This window comes from Otolemur garnettii, unplaced genomic scaffold, assembly GCF_000181295.1.
Source record: "Otolemur garnettii isolate 467f Iridium unplaced genomic scaffold, OtoGar3 scaffold00108, whole genome shotgun sequence".
NCBI lineage: Eukaryota > Metazoa > Chordata > Mammalia > Primates > Galagidae > Otolemur > Otolemur garnettii.
Genome location: NW_003852503.1, coordinates 3,914,726 through 3,936,222, shown reverse-complemented (window position 1 = coordinate 3,936,222; position 21,497 = coordinate 3,914,726). Strand labels below are relative to the sequence as shown.

Here is a 21,497-nt window from a genome sequence, read left to right as displayed (position 1 = left end):
AAAAAAAAAAAAAATAGAAAAATTAGCCACATATAGTGGTGCATGCCTGTAGTCCTGGCTACTGAGGAGGCTGAGGCAGGAGGATCATCTCTTCAGCCCAGGAGTTTGAGGTTGCTATGAGCTATGGTGATGTCCCTGTACTATAGCCCTGGGCAAGACCCTGTCTCTAAAAAAAAAATGAAAAAAGGAAATTGGAAAGAGAGGCTAATGAGAGAGTAAGGAAGGGAGCAGAGACTTGGTCCTGTGTCAACTGAGTATCCTCGAAGTCTGTCCCCTGAGGATTGTCATCAGAGGAAAGACAGTGCTACTCACGGGTATGCCCCTGGAGAACAACTGGCTTTGGTTACATGGAAAGGGCATAAGAGATGGAGAACTGGAATAGACCCTGGGGGCTGAGGACCCTCAGACTTGGAGAAAGACGTTTGTTTGGCCTGTGCAGGAGCACACCAGGCCTCTGCTTGGTTGGTCACCCAGCCCTTGTTGAGCACCTACTATGTGCCAGGCATCTCCTTGTTAGACTCCGTGTGTGACACGCAGAAGAACAGCACCCTGTCTCTGTTCCCAAAGATGGAGCAACCCTGTGGGAGACCTAAGCAGAGCCCGTGGACACGATGTGATTAAGACAGTAAAACGATGGCCCTGGACTCCTGAAGGATGGGGGTGTGCTGGAGTTCTCAGATGGGGTTCTATTGGCAAGAGATCAGTGAACGTAGATTCTCACCCCCTCTTTAGATAAGAGGAAACTGGGGCCCAGAAAGTAGCTTATCTTGCCTACAGTGCCGTAATTAGTAAGTGGCAGGATTTGAACCCACATTCCCTGGATCCCAGTCAGAAGCACCATCACCACTACAGCAGTATCTGCCGAAATGGTTTCCTCTGACTCTGTTTTGATGAAGGCAGTAGCCACACGCCACATGTGGCTCTATTAACTTTTAATATGAATTCATTAAAGTGAAAGAAAATTGAAATTTCAGTCCTTCAATCTCCCTGGCTACCTTACAGGTGCTCAGCAGGCACATGTGGCTGGTGACACCCGTGGTCAACAGCCCAGATGAAGAATATTCCCATCGCTGCAGCAAGTTCTGTGGGACAGCACTGCTTTGATGATAAGTGCTTTGAAGACAAAGAGTTCTATGGGGGGGAAAGTTTGGATAACCCTTCATTCGATTTTCCCCTCATGGAGGAAATCCATAATACACATTAGCATGGATATCCTGTGGCCAAAAGAATTGCTCAGCTCATTCTCTTTCAAATAAGATTGACTAGGAGCCCTGAAAGGATGCTCGTCTTAAAGCCTGCAGGACGCTAGATCTCATGGAAGGCTGCACCCCACCAGGTGGTCCTCTTCACATGGTATCCTTGTATAAGTGAATGGTGCAGCTGAGTGAAGGATTCTCCTCTGGAACTGACTGCCACAAGGCCACTTAGGTGGGACTGAACTGGTACGCCCCATGTATATAGCAGGAGTGTTACAAGACAGAGGGCAGGCTGTCTCCAGCTAAAGACTGTCTTAGAGAATTTTAATGCATGTAAAAAATGTCTCACCAACCTGTCAGGAAGTTCTTTCTTGTATCTAGCCACATTCCCTCTTGCTTTTCTGCTAAGCCCCATTGCCTCTGCTTTGACTCCTCATTGAGCTTTGGGAAATAAGTCACTCAGATGTTTGTTAAGCATCTACTATGCGCCAAGCACTCTGCTAATACTGGTCCCTCCCAGCCCAGGGCTCTTTCCATTAGAATTATGACATTTAGACGGTTCCTTGCAGATGGCAAAGCACTTTCCCTCTGTTTTTCCAGATTAACTTCCTCCTCCCCGATCATTCCAGAGCTGAGAAAACCGAGTCCTGGTGCTGCTAAGGGACTTTAGGTCACACAGCTGGTACATGCAAATGCAGAACTTTAACTCAGATCCTCCGACTCTCAAGCCAGAGCTTCCTCCTTCATGGCCCCTCCCACCCTCGTGGTCTGCACAAATGGCCTCAGAGCAGCATGTGGGGGTGGCCTCTGCCTGGCAGGGACAGAAGGGCAGAGCTCTCTCTGGAGCAGCGTGTCACCTTGTTTCCTCACTCATGGGTGGGAGATGGCTGAGTGCAGGCAGGGTTCTGGACAATATGCACGGGCACATTAACAACAGCCTGAAGCCCAGGTGGGACGCAGCAGCTGCCCTGCACTGCTCTGCTCAGCTGCCCCCCAGCTGCTGGGAGACTCTGGTCCCTACCCACAAGGGCCAGGGGAAGGAAGGTTGAGCAGAACAGGAGAAGTTCAAGGGCAAAGAGGATTAAAAATCTAATCAAAGGATGAGGAAACGAGGGACTGAAGGGAAAGGCAGCTCTGAGCTCTGAAGGAATCGCTCTTCCATCTTCTTATTAATGCAGGGCCAAGAGACACTGCAAGTAGAATTAGGAACAGAATGTAATTCTATTTTCCAGCCACCAAAATTAGGTTTAACGGAGATCATTCCACGGGGAATCGTGCCACTTATTCTCCTGCTTCCCAAAAGTAGATTTTTAATAAGCAGAGTTTGGACCAAGTAGAGATATATTGTGAATTACATTATTTTTCTTTAATGGGAAAAAAATCAGAACATCTAACAAGTACCTGTTTCTAATGAGGCTAGGAGAGGAGATGTGGGTGGCCTGGCACGGCCATCCTGACTATCCCCACGGAGCCTGTGGGAGTTGAGTATTTGGGGGCTTCCGAGGAGAGTTTGGGGTTCCCACTATAGTCCCCCGAGCCCACTGCCCAGCCCTGCCACAGAGCTACCTGTTAAAACCTTTCGGATGGACTCAGAGCCACAAGTATGAGTGCTGTACATTTCCCTGGTGTCTTCGTACATGGCTGAATTATTTTTTTAATGCTTGCTTTGTTGTTTCTAAGTATTTTAATCCCTTTTGTGGTTACATGTCTTATGTCCCATGCCTTCTGCCACTCATCAACTACCTATGTGATCGTGGAAAAGCGACTTAACCTTTCTTTACCTTCTATCAAATAGGAATAATGAAACTTCCCTCTCCCCAGATGGCTGGAGGGATTAAATAGGACAGCACCTACAGAGTGGATAACACAATGTCCACCTAGCACGTGCTGGGCAGGCCGAGTCTTCCTTCTCATCCTTTCTCAGATCTTTTTGAAAGAGGCCAGACCAGCTCCTGGAGCAGGAGTCAGCCGAGATCCAGCTCTGTCCTCCTAGTTCATTAAGCACGGAGAGAAGCAGATTTGATCTCAAGGCAGATCCCACTCCTGGGGAAGAAGAAAAAGGCTGGATGGTGGAGAGCTATGATGTTGCCACTCCATTCTAGCCTGGGCGACAGAGGGGGCCCCTCTGAAAACCAGCTTTGGAGTCAAACCAAGCTGCCCCACCACTTAGGAGCTGTTCTGCTAAGCGGATCCCTCCACCTTCTGAGTCCTTATTTCCTCCTGTGTAACCGGGGGCAGTGATGGCTGTTAGGTTCATTGGTGGGACACTAACTGGGCCCTGAACATGATACACATTTAACTGCTGTTATTTCACCCTGCAGCTCTGGTTGTGGCAGTGGAGGTGGAAGATGAGGAGTAGGGAATGATACTCAGGGCCTGGGAGAGTAAGTGGGGCAGTAAAGGCCCTTCCCTGTGCTGCCCCCAGGAGGTGCTATAGGAGGTCTTTGGCTCACAATGACCCAAAATGAACTTTGGGTCTGTGTGCTGACACTTGAAAAGGTGACAGTCCTCCCATTACTGGGACGGACACTGTGATAAGAGTTTTTCTATTACATAATCTTATTTAAATTTTAAATTCTCTTATTTAAGCCATATCATTTGTGATAACCATCTAAGATGGGTTCCTCTCATGAAAGGCATGAAGTAAAGAGATTAAGTCAGTCTTCAAGGTTACATGACCCTTGCTACCTTCTCACGCAGCTCCTCCTGACCCTGTGGAACAGACAGGAGAGATGCTGGCCTGTCCCAGGGCCTATGACTCTGTGATCTCAGTCACTGGGTCTCTCCTGCCTCAGTGGTTATGTCTTTACCTAGCGGGACAGTTGGGAGGATTAGATGAGCTTTGTGTGAAGGCACTTAGGAAACAATAAGAAGGTTATTCTCAGAGCAGGGATGCCTGTCAGCCCCAACTGCTGAGGTCCAAGCAGGAAACATGAACCGTGCAATCAGGGGGCCAGTGGGTGTGCAGAGGCCAGGGTCTTCCCTCACTGGTTCTTGCTGTCATAGAAGGGACAGCCTCAGTGCTCAGCAAGGCCACCACAGGGCCTCCTGTGAGCAAGAACCCTCAACCTGCTCCTCCACCCCTCTCCTTCCCACCTGTTCCTGAGGCCAAGTTCAGTATGAGACAGGATAAAATTGAAGTGCAGATAAAATGTATCATTCCAGAACTTGAACTTGTCCTGTGTCCCTTCCCTGACTTGGGCCCTCATCCCTTCTCTCTGGTTAGAATTCACTCCGTGAGAGTGTCTGTCTGAAGCCTTACACTCTGAGGCATGGATATCTGGCCAGGGGAAGGGAACGCAGGCTTTTACAGGTTTAGGGTACTGCGCACCAAATCAAGTCCATTTTATGCCATTAAATCCTCACCACAATCCTCCAAGGTGAAAATTATGTGAGCTGCTTCCTGCAAGATTTAAAGGCACTGGTCCTCATGGGAATAATTAGCATTATACCAAGGGAATTCGCCCCTAGGGAGGGAAGGAGGCCAGCTGAAATAGATGTTTGTTTTGTTTTGTTTTTGAGACAGAGTCTCATTTCATCACCCTTGGTAGAGTGCTGTGGCATCATAGCTCACAGCAACCTCAAACTCTTGGGCTTAAGTGATTCTCTTGCCTCAGCTTTCTGAGTAGCTGGGACTACAGGAGTTTACCACAACACCCAGCTATTTTTAGAGATGAGGTCTTACTTTGGCTCAGGCTGGTCTTGAACCTGTGAGCTCAGGCAATCCACCCATCTCAGCCTCCTAGAGTGCTAGGATTATAGGCGTGAGCCACCATGCCCAGCCCTAGATTTTTTCTTTATTTTTTGATACCAGCATGCTCTGTGTCCCCTGGAAACCCATCACCTACATATCTGTGTCTTTGTCCTATGTCTGTGTCCAGCCCTAACTATCCTCCTCTTACCCCTCCTGGTGCCCTGCCTCCCTCCTTCCTCCCAGAACACCTGCCCACTGAGACTTCTGTGGATCCATCCTGCTGCAATCTGAGCCATACTAACAGGCTCCCTAGATCCCTCTCAGCCTTCACCTTGGCAGACAGACCCAATGCAGGGCCAGGAGTTCTGTAGGAGAGGGGCATTGGGGTGGAAGTGGAGGAGGTGCAGAGGACCAGAGCTGCTTTTAACCCCTCTGGTGGCAACTGCCTTTGGTAAGTCCCTTTATTCCATTAAACAGATGAGGAGAATGATGATAGGAAGATTTCAAACTGCAGTGAAAAATTCCTGATATTCCTAATGTAACTAAGCCACACTTCTTCTACAAATTTCTTCTATTGACTAGAATTAAAAAGCATCCTCTTCTGATTCATAAAATTAGAATATCTCTGGGCTGGAAAGAAATCAATGGTATTTTTTGTTTGTTTGTTTGTTTTTAGAGACAGAGTCTCCCTTTATTGCCCTTAGTAGAGGGCTGTGGTCACATAGCTCACAGCAACCTCCAACTTCTGGGCTTAGATGATTCTCTTGCCTCAGCCTCCCGAGTAGCTGGGACTACAGGTACCCGCCACAACGCCCAGCTATTTTTTTGTTGCAGTTACTCTGGGGCCGGGTTTGAACCCACCACTCTTGGTATATGGGCCCTACTCACTGAGCCACAGGTGCCATCCCAAATCAATGTTTTTCTAGTTCAATTTTCCATCTACTAATTTAACTCCCTCTGCAGTGATTCTCAAGCAGGGCTTCAGTCTATTCTTGATTCCCTCCAGAGATGGAGAACTCACTACCTCAGTGCAGCCCACCACATCACAAAGGAAAGGTTCTTCTATACACTGAGCTGGAGTCCATCTCTCAATAGCCTCCATCTCTCAGTGTTCCTGGGTGTGATCCCTAAGGCTGCCAAGACCAAGTCTGCCTTGTGACAGACCTCCTTCTTCTGCTCCTCAAGTGACATGGTGACGGTTCCTACCTGACATTGCTGCTTCTCTGCTTGTTAGGGTACAGTCTTTTTTGTCCCCTACAGACTCTAGATAAGTCCTGTCCGGTAAGCACTGTGCACCCTGCCTGCACTGGGATTGTGCAGAGAAGTTTGAAATGGGATCTCTACCTAGCACTGAAATAATTCATGTGTGTATTATATATTATAAATATATATATATACACACAGAATGAAACTGTCTCTCATATATATATATATACATAAATATAAATTTGCTATAAAACATTTTATATAGTTTGAAATCAAAGCTATCTATTGTGGGTTGGATAATAAATCCTGTAAGAGTTGGGAGAAGTGGGTGAAGGATGGAGAATGGCGAGAAGGTTTAGGGGAGGATGTGGGGTGCAAAGCAGTCGGAAATTGAGTGGGAAACAAGATTGGCTGAGTCCCTTTAGGTGACAGCACCATCTACATACTTGACATCCTGTTAATAACCCTTTAAGATAGTCATTCTCATTTCGCTGGGGTGCGCAGGGGTGGGCATGCTAGAGCTGCCATTTGCATCCCAACACTGAGATTTTTGTGCTGTCAGGTTGGGGAAAGAAATGACTTGATAGGAGATTCTGGGTGGGGTGCAGACGCCCCCTGCCCTGCACTGGCTGCCCTTCTTTCCCTCCTTCCCTCCTTCCCTCCTTCCCTCCTTCCCTTCCTGTTCCTTCCCTGCCTCGCCTCTCAGCAACTAGGAATGTGTTGGCAGGGAGAGAGGAATAATGCTGTTCTTTGTTTAAAGGGCAGCAGAGCCGCCCAAGGGGTAGCAAGCTGGGGAATGATTGGAACAGGGTCCCCAGTTTATCTGACACCTGGAGGGCTCGGCATACCTGCCAGTTTTAAAGGGATCAAGCGTCCCCAGGCCGCCTTTGCCAGGAATCGCCATGCTGAGCATAATCCTACTGTCATCCCTCGGGCTTTCCTGTCTCGTCCCACTGAGTTCATTGCCTGTCTGAAGAATCCCAGGGGATTTGGCCTGTTTCCCAGCCAGACTCTAAAGATTCTCCACACTCCATTCGAGGGCCCATGGGGTTCGCCCCTGCTGCCCCTCCCTGGCTCACCCCCTCAGCTGCGGGCTCCCTCTCTCACTGCATGCCTAGGGTGTGCTGATACTCAGGAGCAGCCGCTCCGTGGCGCCCTTCACCCCTGGATCAGGTGCTGAGGCCTTTGTCCAGGCTGGAGTTCACCTCACCTTTCACATCACCTCTCAGGAAGGTGTGGGGAACATTCTCTCCATTTTACATATAGGACAGAATGAGGCTACCACACTAAAAAAATTTGTATCCGAGTTGCCAAATAAAATAGGGATGTGATTTGAATTTCATCATTCACTTAGCTCTGAGTGCCTGGACCCTGAGCTCCTGAGGGCAGGGACTGTTTCTAACCCATCTTCTCTGCCTGGTGTCCTGTCTGCACAGTTACCTGGCACCTAGAACATGCCAGTGAATGTTGGGTGAACAGGTGTATTCTTCCCTAACTTCATCTGCTTCTCCATACCTGCCCTTGGCACGCTTGTCAGGTAAGTAAACACTACTGAAATAACAAGGACAAAGACATCCCAGTTCCCAGAATTTTCTTGTATGAACTCATTGAGTTCTTACCCTCTTGCACCCATTGCACAGATCAAGAATAGAGCCTCAGAGAGGTTAGATGGCTTCTCAAGGTCAAATAGCCAGAGAGGGCTGACCCTGAGTACAAATCCAGACCTTCTAGATCAGGACCGGAAGGAAGGACCCCAGCAGTATCAGTGCCACTGCTGCTGGGGGCTGCTGGGGAGGGCTGTGAAAGGCACAGAGGGCAATAATCTTTACATGTCTTAGTTGAAACCTCATCGGGGAAGGGAGAAAAGACAAACTCCATGCCATGGTTTGCACAGCTGGGTTGTTTCTGAAGCCTCTTTGTAAATAAGAGACCCTCCCGGGGTTTCTCCTGGATCTGCTACAGCCTCCAACTCCCTAGAAAGCCTTCTCCAAACAGGTGACAGGAAGACAGGGCTTGGCAACACCTTCCCAGAGGTCCTGTCTTCATCAGGCCAGGCTCTTGGGCTCCAACCCTGCTATTCTCTTTTTCTTGCTAAAAAACCATACCAAGCGTGGGCTTTTCTCTTCTAAGTCCTGGAATACGTGTCCCTGGGTCTTGCTGGGCCGTGTGCCTGCTCTTTCCTGCTGAATTTGTCCTCAGAGGTGGCCTGGTTTGTGGGAAAGGGGTTGGATGGAGACTAGAAGACAGAGGCCAGAATTCTAGTCCCTGTGTCTATGCACTGGGTAAGTCATGTCACCTGGGTACCACCACAGGAGGGAGGTATAACACTCTTTAGGGCTCCCTCTCCCTGACCTTCTAATCTCTGAGGGTCAGGACCATGAGCAACTTGTGCAGGGCAGAGTCAGGGGTTGTGGTCAAGACGTCTGAGTTGACTCTTCCGTCAGTCTGGACAGAGACTGGCAGCATGGGACCTTGGACTACTGAGAAAATCAGCCCTGCACTTGCCACCCCCATGTGTGAGGCAAATTGCTCATCTCCCCTGCCTCCCATTTTCCACTGTGCTGGGGATTATATACTTTATAGGATTCTTGTGAGGACTTACATGAGATAAGCCATGTAAAATTTTTAGCACATTAGCTGGAACACAATGAGCGTTCGATAAATGTTACTCTTGTCCTTGCTTGTAGGAGCAAATGCCTACATGTCTCTCTCTGTTGGAGCTGCTTCCCTCTCCACCCCATATCCATTTGAGTACATGCCCTCCCCTGGCCTGTCTTTGCAAAGACAAGGCAGAATTAAGACCCTCTTGTCCCAGTGACATCATTCTTCAACCCCTCCTCCCACTCAGGCCCCTAGGTAGCAAGCTAGGGGTGAAGGAGAGGAGGGGGAGATTTTAGCACACAGTCCCATTTTTCCATTTTGTTCTGGGTCCACCCAGATTCTTGCCTGCTAAAGTGCAGTTCAAAGCTTGTTCTTTTACGATCTTACTATAATAATACCTTCTTGTCTGGATGCAGCCACGAGGTTCTGAGCAGTTCAAAGGATTTTGCTAGACCTGTTTTCTGGATCTTGGGAATGGAAGATCCCCCAGGTCCAAAGTGAAAGCAAAGCCTTTTATAGAGCTCAACAGAACATTTATGAGAATGTACCGCGTTTAAGTCTCAGGCCTAAGCACTTTACACATGACCTTTAACTCTTACCATAGACCTACAAGCTGGCCGTTGTTATTTCTACTTCTCTGATGAGGAAACTGAGGCCAAGACACCTAGCCACATGAAAAGGTCCTAGAATTGGGGAAAGATATCCAGACATGGTGGTCTCTGACCCTGGGTCTCGGCCACTGTGTGTCCTGCTTCTAGGGGCCATGGGAAGAGATGGGGATTCCCTTATTCTGCCCATGAAGCTTCCTGCTCCTCTATGGAAGAGCATCCAAGGAATCTGGGTAGATAATGGGAGCCCTTTTATTCTAGATGGGATAACTGAAGCCTAGAGAGGCTGAGAACCCCGCTCAGGTGATGGTATAACTCCTTAGCACCCGCAGTGGGACCAGACCACCATCCTGTGTCCAGCCCAAGCATCTGTCCTGTTTCTGCCCAGATGTCTCTTGAGGGCTGTATGGAGACTGAGGGCTTCATCCTGTCTCCCCTCCAGGCCTTTTAAACCTAGAGAAGCTGCTCCGGCAATTCCTTATCTCCAAGGACACACTCTCGGTCCGGATGCTGGATGACACCCGGGACCCCACCCCACTCCTCAAGGAAATCCGAGACGACAAGACAGCCACCATCATCATCCACGCCAACGCCTCCATGTCCCACACCATCCTCCTGAAGGTGCGAGCCGGGCGGGGCGGCCGTGGTGGGTGCTGAGCCTCCTTCCCTCCCTTCTCCTCCCCATGCACCACTGTCCCTTGTGTGTCCTCCTGAGCCATGGCTGACGGAGGCCTGAACAGACCTCTCCCTGTGCTTCTGTTTCAATGAACAGTTCCAGAAAGCTAAAAGGAGAAAGTAGGTGACAGTGATGTCCTAAGAATATTCAGCACTGGGGGCAACAGGGGAACAGGCAACAGAGATTCAGAGACTCAGCCAAAGCTAATTCTAGCTGGGGCTCTGCAGAGAGTCCACAGGGTCCTAGGATGGGCCAGAGTGGGGTAGGGCTGGAGGGAATGGGGCAGACCCTGTGTGCCAAGCAGTACAGAATTATTTCCATATTTTGACAACCAGTCAAAGCACACCAGTGCATATTTTGCTGAACGTAGCTCTGTCTTTAATCCTGGCACAGTGTACACATTTGCCAAGTGCTCCTGTGTAATTTCTCAGAGATGACGTGCAGAAGGTGAAATAGCTTCCCTCTGGGAGATGAACGGATTTGTCTAAGGCCCAGGCAAATGAGAAGAGCTGAGAATTCTCAGTCCTCTCTCACCTGCAAATCAGGCAGTTTCTCTTGTGCTCCCAGACACAGAGGGGCAGGGTGCCGGCCTCTGGATTCAAACATGGGCACTCAGAAACCAGGACTCTGAGCAAGGCCAGTCCAAGAGAGTGAAGTCAGGTGTCTGGCCCACATGGGACAAATAGCGGGACAGCCTCTCAGTCACCTGGCACCAGTTCCTGGGCTGGTGGCTGGGCCAGGCATGCACCTTGGAGGGAACGGACCCTGCTTCCAGGCTCCTCAGCAGCTCAGCCACCCTCTCCAGGCGCTCTGGCCTTTTCTAATGTGGTTTTAATTGCACATTTAAACGCAACCTGCCATCTTCCACTGGGGGAGCGAGGCCCCTCGTTAACCTCTGCCAAGCTGTGAGGAGCCCAGCAGACACTTGCCTGATTGTCTGTTCCCCTCTCTCTCCCTCCCTCCTCCCCATCCCCCTTCCCAAGCTAGTTTTTGTCTCAGAGTTAATAAGAGATTTGAATGAGTTCTCTCAGTACTGAAGGCTGTCCCTTCAGCCCGTTGCTATAGTAATTTTCCAGCACTCCAAAGCCATGTCTGTCTGGGTGTGTATACCCACTCACATACATTCCGTGTCACACATACACGCACATTCAAACAGAACATTTCTCTTTTCTTCCTTTTGCTCCTCTTATGCCTGGAGCTATGATCAATGAAGTCATTAAGGATGGAAAAGCTTGTAAGTTTCAAGAGAGGAGAGATGAAGGCTCAGGGGTCCTCCTTAGGGAATGTGGGTAGTAGATAGATGTCCCTACGGCCTCGTTGTGGAGGGCAATTTTGAACGGACAGTTCACCATGGGTAGCTGGAGCCTGCCTGAGCCGCCCCCAGGGAAGACTCTTTGAGGGTCAGCCCCTTCTAGGAACCCATGGCAACTAGTACATGAGGATGAGCTGTTTACCCCCAATAATATGACTAGTTCATTATTGAAATGTTGGAAAGTAGAGAAAAGTGCATCGAAAAAAATAAAAATTATTTACAATCCCATCACCCAGAGCTAACCACTATTAAATTTTGATGTCAATCCTTTCTGCTTAACAGACACATCCCCCCCCCAAATTACTATAACACTGCACAAACTTTTCTGTAAGCTGCTTTTCTAATTCGATGTCGTGCAGCGTCCCCATGCCATTAAACATTTTCCTACAAATGTTTTAATGGCTATATCATTTCCTATCATACAGATGTCCATAATTTATTTAACCATCCTTTTATGGTTGGAGACACAGGTTGTTTCCAATCTTTTGCTACAATAAATAATGCTCTGGGGTGCACATCTTCATACATAAATCTTTAGGCACATTCATGAATATTTCCTCATCACGAATTTCTAGAAGTGGAATTGCTGAGTTAAATATATGCATGTTTTTAAAGATTTTGATGTGATTTACCAGATTGCCTTTAGGAAAGCCTGTAACAGTTTACACTTTCACCGGCAGCGTCTAGGTATCTTTTAACACTCCTTGCCAACAATTCTGCGTATTTTCATTAAAAACACTTTGTGGTTTTTCGTTTTGTTTTTCTCTGGCCGTGCTTTTGAAGGAAGCTCTGCCTATAGCAATCATTATTGGCAAATGGTTCTACTGAGTGCTCCTGACCATCTCTCCAGATCCCATGGGTCAGCTCCAGCCCCCTTGACCTTGGAGCCAAAGTGATCAATGAGCAGCCAGGTTTTAGGAAAGTCTGTTCCCTTTGTTCTCATTTGGTTTCCAAGAGGCCCAGGCAGGCTCTGTCCTCATGCTTCTGTGAGGCTCCATACTCCTTCATCTGGGGTGGGGGATACAATAGGGCATTTTTGGCCTCAGCAAGGATGGGCTCAGTGTGGGAAGCCGAGCAGGCACAGAGCACGCAGGGCCTCTGGGGAGACTCAGTGTGCACCAGGGAGCCCAGCCCCCAAGCTTGGCAGCACTCTGCTGTCTCTTGATTTCAGGAGGATTTGCAGAGTAATCCCTGACTTTATTGAGCGGCTGTTCCAGCAACGAACTCCATGTTTACTCAGAATTCAGGCCTTAAAAACCAAGGATCTCTTGTCTTTTATCTCTAGGACAGCAGATTTCACAAAATGGGTTTTAACGCTCTGACTGTGCTCTCTCGCAGTGCCCCCGTCACTGTAAGCAGTGGGCTCATGTCACTGGGCCAGTGTTGGTCTAGGCAGCTGACAGGCAGAGGTCTGAGTGTGTGTGGTAAGGGTTGGGATGGAGGGTGGTCATCCTGTCACATCATCATCTTGGAGGTGAAGGAGGGAATGTAACTTTGCTTGGAGGAAGAAGGAGCCTCATAGGGGACAGAGGAGTCCTTGTGTCCCCTGAGTGCTGTTGCCCCCATCACTAGTCACTAAGCCTTTCTGCCCCTTAGTTTCCCAGGAATGATGGTGAAATAAAACCCCCTAGTCTGTTCCTCAGGGACCCTGCAAGAATTTGGGGGTAAGAATGGCCACATTGTAATTTGAGTTCCTTGGGAGACAAACCTAAGAAAAAAATGTAATCATCCCTGGTCTCGTTTCTCCTCTATCTACCTTGATAGTCATGACAAAAATGGTCTCCCTCTGGCCCAGGGCTGCAGGATGCATTATGAAAATCTAACCAACTGTCAGGAGGGATGAGGGCCCTGGAGAAAGCAGGGCTCATTATTTACCTGATCTACTTGTCAGTTTCTATCGTACCTGTCACGCTCAAAGCCAGGCACACTGACAGGGAAAGTTGGGTAGGAGTATTGATGATGGGTACAAAGATCAGACAAAAGGATACTGTTTTGAAGGGGCAATTCTCAACTGGGGAATGATGCCCCCCCCAGTGCACTGTGATCAAAGGTGAGGCATGACACAGAAAACTTGTTTCCTACTACTAATAAAGGACTAGAGTTTGTCAATTATTCATTTGTTTCCTGTATTACTACAAACCTAAGAATTCTCTTATTTAGAGTCTCACCTGCATTCTGACAGGGGTGGAGTTGATCGGGGCATTGCCTACAACCTACAGACTCTCTTGTTTATGCCACAGCCCTTGAGAGAGTTAGTTGTGTCTGTCAGTCCATCAAAATCACGATCCTTGAGGGGGACGGGGGCGGGGGGTATAGTTGGATAAAAGTGCTTAAATTAAGCTACCTGGCTTTAATCTCATCTTTTCTGTTTGTGAGACATGTGATCTTGTACAAGTTACCCTTTTGTTGTGTCAATTTCTTCAATTGCAGTAGGGGGTTGGGGAAGGGATAAAAGTGCCCACCTTGTATAGTTAACCCATGTAGAATGCTTTATGGTGCCTGGCACATACCGAACAGTGGGTGTTGGCTGTTGTTGTTGTCAATAGTTGTGTAGATGATTATTATAGTCTGTTTCATTATGTGCTTCATTTCTCTAAAAGTCATTTTGGTTTCAATAATATCTGGTTGTATCCATGGGAGTGTGTCCCGTATGAGAATATCAGCTACTATGCATGTCACTGCTGTGGGAGGGAGCAGGGTGAAGGAGGAAAAACCCTTCTCTGAAGACCAAAGTTTCTGGGCTCCACCCTTGAAGATCAAGGGCAACATGAGAATCAGCCAAGGTGTTCTACCCTGCCAAAGGGCAACAGGTCAGACAAATGGCAGATACTTGGAGCCCTCACTGCTCATTTGCTTCCCGTGGGCTTTTGTTTTCTTCTCTAATCTTCTTCTCTTCACCTTGCAGGCGGCTGAACTTGGGATGGTGTCAGCCTATTACACATACATCTTCACTAATCTGGTAAGACATTTTCATAGCTCACCTCTTTGCCATAGGGAGTGTTGTAAGTGGTCAGGGTGAGTGGAATGTGACAGGATGAAGCCCAGAGGAGCAGAAGCTGACTGGAGAGAGGGACTGTCCTGTAAACATGTCCAAGAGCCCACTGGGATTCTCATCCCCGAAGTTCTTAGCTTTAGAAGCATGGGGCTTGGGGGGAGTGTAATGCCTCCATTCAGACACCGCTAGCTACATGGTGCTACTTTCTCTGGACTGGTGCAGGATGGGTGAGCCTCCTCGGTAGGTCCAGTTACTGGGTTGCAGTCCAGTTTCTATATTGTCAGACTCTTGTGCTTCCACTCAGAAGTAGGAAATCTAAGGGATGGCAAATATGCGTGCCTCAGGTACCATCTTTGTCAAATTCCCTTATTCTGCAGATGAGAAAACTGAGGTCTATGGAAGTTGTACTGAATCATGTTTGAGCACTAGCTTTGCCACTTACCAACCATGTGCCCTTCCCCAAAGCACAGAGCCTTGGCATTCTTATCTACAAAAATGGGGTTCCTATGCATGCAGTTCCTATAATTTTGAAATGATAGAATTTAACTTATGTGGAACCATTTTGACATTGCAAGCATTAAGAAATGAGAAAGATTATGGTGACATGTGGGCATACTGTGGACCTCAGAAAACAACGTTTTTAAAAAAATTATGACCTTTTATTTTGAAATAATTATTAATTCATAGGAAGTTGTAAAGGTAGTACAGAGAGGTCCCCTGTACCCTTAACCCAGATTCCTCCAGTGGTGACATCACTGGACAGCACAACATCAAAACCAGGATGTCAGAATGGCAACTCTATGAAAACATGTAGAGTTGTGTGCCACGGCAAGCAAGGTACCACGATTCATCCACACAAATAGCTCCCTCCTGCCACCGCTTCATAGTCACACCCATCACCTCCTCCCCACCATCCCTACCTCTCAGCCTCCCCTAATCTGTTCTCCATTTCTATATTTTATGATTGTGAGAATGTTATATAAGTGGAATTCTACAGTGACCTTTTGAAGTTGGTGTTTTTTACTCGGTGTAATGCCCTTGAGATCCATCTGAGTTGCTGGATTTTTATTACCGAGTGTTACTTCATGGTATGGATATGCCATGGTTTGTTTAACCCTTCACCTATGGAGAGTCATTTTTGTTTTTTCCAAATCCTGGCCATTACAAATAGAGCTATTACAAACAATCATTCAGAGAAGAGGTTGATTTCGTTTTATAAATCACTTGACAAGGTGGCCTCTTTATTCACTCGTGCTTTTGAACACCTCCTACGTACAGGCATTGGGCTTTCAGGATTGAATGGAGAGTAAGAAACCAAGCCAGCCTTGGAAAAATCAAAGTACCTATTATAGGGCAAAGTGACAAATTCAGCTATTGGATGTGTTTACAGGATGGTCCAAACCCTAGAGTAAGAGCTGCTTCTTGTTCAACGTAGGGCCATCAGGAGAAGTCTCATTGAATAAGGAGCCTTGAAGCTCTGCCCTGAAAGATGGGTAGGGAGTTTTTTAGGTAAACTAAGAAAAGACAAGCATTCTTAGATAAGTAACAGCATATCTACGTACTTAGAGATGAGAAGGTCCGTGGCATGTCCACGAGACAGTCTCTTAAAACTTATGGACTATTCCAGGAACATGCGTGCTAATTGTTACTCATTAATGTGTTTCCATCCAGCCTTGAAAGTAACCTGTTTAGAGGATTTGAAGCAGTTCTCATTTAGTCAAAAGAGCCTTGATAAGTAACGGAACAATATTAGCCTCATAGATTTGATTCTTCAATCTTGAAAAAGGTTACCCAGAAGTAAAGACATCTTTGGGGAAAGTGTGCAATGAGGTAATTTAGGATATCAGGCAGTCTCCCTCCTGGAGTTAGGGAGAAGGTCTCCTAGAATATCCTGTGTGGTTTACGAGAGGCTGCCCACCATGGCTTGGACTCGGAGTCCTTGTTCTTTTCCAATGATAGTTGTTTATGAATAATCCTTTCTTGGGGCAGCTGTGGAATTGTTAACCCCGAAGCATCCTATAAGCCTTTGCTCTCGGAGTTGAAATAGACCTTAGAGGAATCCAGATGTGCCTTTTCTTTGGGAGTAGGGACTAATACCACACCAGGCTTGCCAGGGGATCATTCAGCCTTTGCTTGAACTTGAATGGATACAGCTAGTTCGCGACTACCGTAAAACTGCCTGCTCCATTGTTAGAATTCTTTTTGTTGAAAACTAGCCTGCCTATAGAAGAAAAATTATAACATATTATATGTGCACAGCTTAAAAAACTTCCTCCAAGTGAGCACACCTGTGTAAGCAGCACCCAGCTCCAGAAATAGAACATCACCAGCACCCCAGAAGCCCTTCTCCTGCCCCTCAAAATGTACAACAGATGAACTTCTTTGTGTGTTTTTTTTTCCCTATCTAACAGTGCTGCTACAAATCAGAGCATTAATATGTAAAAAGAGAGAAAAGGATTAGACTATTCCCAGAGCAATGCATAAGCATTTGCTTAAAGTAAGGAGGCATCTGGGGGAGCCTGGGCAAGTTGGCAGAAGAGCAAAGAAAGATTATAGTGTAGTTGTGCTCCATTTGGGAAGCCTGGGAAATAGAGGCAGGGAGAGGGATAAGGCAGGCTGGGGGCTGCCTGCACCATGCCAGCCTGCCAGGGAGGCTCCCTAAATTAGGTGGCAACGTCAGCAGAGGAGGAAGGCGCTGGGCAGTGAGGAGGTGCTGGGGTGATTTAGCAGAGAAGCCATTCATTTGGAAGATGAGCCCCCTGGACAGTAACCAGAATAAGGCAGAGTTGCTTAGCTTAGAGATTTTTAAGAAGACGAGACGGCATCATCCACACTCTGTACAGCCATCCCCTGTTCCCCCAAATGATGAGAATGATGATGATGACAAGGTTATCTAATGGACAGAGCACTGGCCTGTGGAATCAGCATAACCGGGGTCAGGTCAGTGGGAGAACTCGGGTGAGCCACATTGGTTCTCTGAGCCCATTTTTATCATTTTTTAAAAATGAGGATAACAAAACCATACAAAGTTATGAGGATTAACTGAAATTATATATGCAAAAATACGTGATAAATAGTAAAGTACTAGATGTTTCTAAGGCATTATATTTTTTTTTTTTTTTTTTTTGCAGTTTTTGGCTGGGCCTGAGTTTGAACCCACCACCTCCAGCATATGGGGCCAGCACCCTATCTCTTTGAGCCACAGGCGCTGCCCCATTGTATTTTTTTTTTTCATGTTACACTATGATACTTTCAGCTTTTCTCCCTCTCAGGTAGACCTGGAATGGGATGTGCTCTGGGAGCATGCCTCAGTCAGAGAATTCTTTGAATCTGGAATTAACAGGACTCATACTGTTTGCAAGGGGGAAATCAGAAAAGCAACTATGAGTGGTGCTGGTTAAATAACAGTCAAGAAAATAGAAGCAGAAAATTTAATCAGTGAGAGAATATTCTACAAGCTTCTCCTTAGTACCTTGGTTTTCTAGAAGGCATAGTCCTCCAATAGGAGTAAAGGTGCTTTTTAGGACCACTCTTCCTGCCCAGTTGCAGTTGAAGTTTTAGGCCAGAGAGAGAGAAGGGTTTCATGCAGAGGGTAATGAGTTATCTTCTGGCCTTCTCCAGTCCCTTCTCCCAAGCACAGGTGCCAACTGGGTTTTAATTATGATTTATGCCTTCTCTGATTCCGCTGGGAGCCCTATCATGCCCCGTCTCTGCCACAGTGATGCAGTAGGTTCTCAGACCAGCTTTTAGAGAACAAGCCTGATGGACCAGGAAAGCACAGACGGTAATGTTACCTGCCTCAGCAGATAATATACATACTAACTGGCTCACAATATAAGTTTAGTTAGGGGAAGACGTTTTAAGCAGTCTAGTTTATGCTTCTCCTGGGCTCAAAGGAATGAGAGATACTTATTTTGCTGCCCAGCCTCTAATGGTCTGTAAAAATGACTCCTAAAATGCCATTTTATTTATTTCTAGAGAACAAACAGAACTAGGTAGTTCGGTTATTGTGCGTGACTGAACCAGCCATTGTAGGGTTTATTTGTGTCAATAATTACTAAGCAATTGATCAAATGCCCATACCTCACTCCCATCCAGGCATAGAAAACTGATTGATTTAGGGCAGTGGTTCTCAACCTTCCTAATTCCATGACAGTTTAATACAGTTCCTCATGTTGTGGTGACCCCCAACCATAAAATTGTTTTCGTTGCTACTTTAGGGCATCTATAACAAAGGAATTAGGCTGACTTCTCTGGATTCTGTCTACTGATTACCCATCAAAAGAGCTGGGACAAAATTACCCATCACGAATCAAACTTCTAAACCATCAGTTCATTTGACCTTCAGGTCTGGCCAGCAGGGAGTGAGTGTGTCACTTCTGGGCATCAGGTGACACAGGTGACTGATGCAAAACAAGGAACTGAGTCCAGGGAGAGTGGAGGCTTCTGGGTATTAGGCAGCAAACATGGGCAGAGCCAGGGAGAAGCTAGGTGAGTCTGGGGAAGAGCCAGGTCTATGGATCCCAGGGAGGTTGTGCTCAGGGACAGACACAGTGACAGAGAAGTGTCAGGCAATAGGACAGACACTTCAACAGGAGGGGAGAGAGCAATGTACAGGGACAGACCCTTCAGAACAGAGGAAGGGGTCACAGACCAGAAGCGTTCAATGTTGAAGGCACGTAGGGAACACTTATCCAGGCCTTTTGTTTATATTGTCTATTTCAAAATGGAGTGTAGAATCATTTCTACTGGTGTTAGAAATTGGATCAGTGGGCCGGGCATAGTGACTCACGCTGTGATCCTAGCACTCTGGGAGGCCGAGGCAGGTGGATTGCCTGAGCTCAAGAGTCGCCTCCTCGCCTTGGTCTTCCCCCCAGGCATTGCTTCCTCCTGCTTTCCATACATCTGACTTCTGGGCAAGTGCACACCCTGGCCAAGTACTCTCAATTTGCCCCTCAAAGTCTTGTGATTTAGACCCTAAGAGCTAATCCTCTGCCCCTGGCTCTCATCTCAGCAAGATGTCCTTCCTGTCCATTGATCAGAGGCTAGTTCTTCTGGGAATGATTCCTCATCTGTTAGAACCAGAAGCTGGAGAAAAAGTTGTTTCACTTCAGGGCCAGTACCCCACTCCCTTGAGTCACAAGCACCACCCCAATTTCTATTTTTTTTTTTTTTTTGAGACAGTCTCACTTTGTCACCCTTGGTAGAATGCCATGACGTCATAGCTCACAGCAACCTCAAACTCTTGGCTCAAGGTATTCTCTTGCTTCAGCCTTCCAAATAGCTGGGATTGCAGGTACCTGCCACAGTGCCTGGCTATTTTTAGAGGTGGGGTCTTGCTCTAGCTCAGCCTGGTCTCAAACCCATGAACTCGGGCAATCCGCCTGCCTTGGCCTCCCAGACTGGTAGGATTACAGCATGAGCCACTGCACCAGGCCCATTTGAACCATTGTTAATCCTACTCTTTAGTGGTATTAAGTACATTCAATTATTGTATAACCACCACCACTGCTGAGCTCTGTGTCTTTTTTCATCTCCCCAAACTGAAACTATACCTGTAGATAATAAATTCCTTACTTCCCCCTCCTCTGGTCTCTGAACACAACCATTCTTATCTTGGGTCTTGCTCTATTGCCCTGTCTAGAGCTCAGTGGCATCATCATAGCCCACCATAACCTTAAACTCCTGAGCTCAAGTGATTCTCCTGCCTCAGCCTTCCAAGTAGTTGGGACTATAGGAACGTGCCACCATGCCCAGCTAATTTTTCTACACTTTTTAGAGATGGGGTCTTGCTGTGTTGCTCAGGTTGGTCTCAAACACCTGGCCTCAAGAGAGCCTTCCTCTTTAGCCTCTCAAAGTTATTTTCTAAGGCATTGCCTGTGGCTCAAAGGAGTAGGGCGCCACCCACATATACTGGAGATGGAGGGCTCAAACCTGGCCGCGGCCAAAAACAGCACACACACACACAAGAAAAAAGAAAAAAAGAAGTTATTTTCTAAGGTTACAGTAGTGAGCCACTGCATCTGGCCTTTGGCAGCCACCTTTTAACTTCATATCTCTACTCAAGGTACTTCATAAGGTGTAATTATGTAATATTTGTCCTTTTCTGTCTGGCTTACATTACTTATATTAGTAAGAATTACTTATTATTATTTCAGGTTCATCCATAGGTCAGAATTTCCTGCCTTTCTAAGGCTAAAATAATCTACTATTTTATACATCTGCCCCACATTTTGTTTATCCTTTCATCCATTGCTGGAGATTGGGTTGCTTCCACGCTTTGACAATTGTGCATAATGCTGACATGAACTTGGACATGTAAATATCTGTTCCAGTCCCTGCTTTCAGTCCTTTTGGATATATGCCTAGGAGTCAAATTGCTGGATCATAGAATAATTATATGGTTTATTTATTGAGGAACTGCCAAACTGTTTTCCAGAATGACTGTACCATTTCCCATTCCCACCAGCAATGTACAGGGGTCCCGGTTTCTCTACACCTTTGCCAACACTTGTTTTTTTCCTTTTTTAAAAAAATAATTGCCCTCCTAATCGGTGTGAAGTGATCAGATGTGTTTCTTATTTCTATGTGAAAGTTTGCAAATTGAAAGGAGCAAGATGACATGGCTGAAGTCGAGAGTCTAGCTGATTAAGAAGCTTTATCAATGAGAGAAAGGAGCTGGTGTATAAAAGCCAAGTCCTCACAGTCAGTCAGTACTGGTAAAGGCCCCAGTTCAGGAGCTTACAAGCTGTGGGGCCCTGAGGCTCTTGAGGCTTCCGTTTCCTCATAGGTAAAATGTGAATATAATAATAATAATATCTGTCTTTAAAAATCTTGGTAAGAACTCAAAATTAGCTATTGATAACACTGTTTGTATCTGGTAGGTCATGCTAGTTGCTGTGAGAGATAAACCCCCAAATCTTACAGCTTCTCCCAGTGGAAGTGTTTTTCTGACTCAATTAAAGTCCCAAAAGTTTGTTCCTGATCAGTGAATAGCCATGCATAAGGTCTTTCAGAGGCCTAGGAGGTAGGAAAACATGGGGGATCACACACAGGAGGGTTCATGGATTAGGCCTGGAAGTGACACAGATTATTTTGTTTGCTTGTTTATTTATTTATTTATTTATTTTTGAGACAGAGCCTCAAGCTGTCCCCCTGGGTAGAGTGCCATGGCTTCACTGCTCACAGCAACCTCCAACTCCTGGGCTT

The 21,497-nt window shown here is 46.9% G+C and overlaps 1 protein-coding gene across 1 annotated transcript in view; it reads left to right on the top strand.

Moving 5' to 3' along the window:
- GRIK4 (glutamate ionotropic receptor kainate type subunit 4) overlaps window positions 1-21,497 on the top strand; it is a 316,114-nt gene that overhangs the window by 157,849 nt on the left and 136,768 nt on the right. Inside the window, exons 6-7 of the mRNA XM_003796804.2 lie at window positions 9,748-9,926; window positions 14,199-14,252. Of these exons, the coding sequence (XP_003796852.1) occupies window positions 9,748-9,926; window positions 14,199-14,252 (233 nt within the window). The remainder of the gene's footprint in view (window positions 1-9,747; window positions 9,927-14,198; window positions 14,253-21,497) is intronic.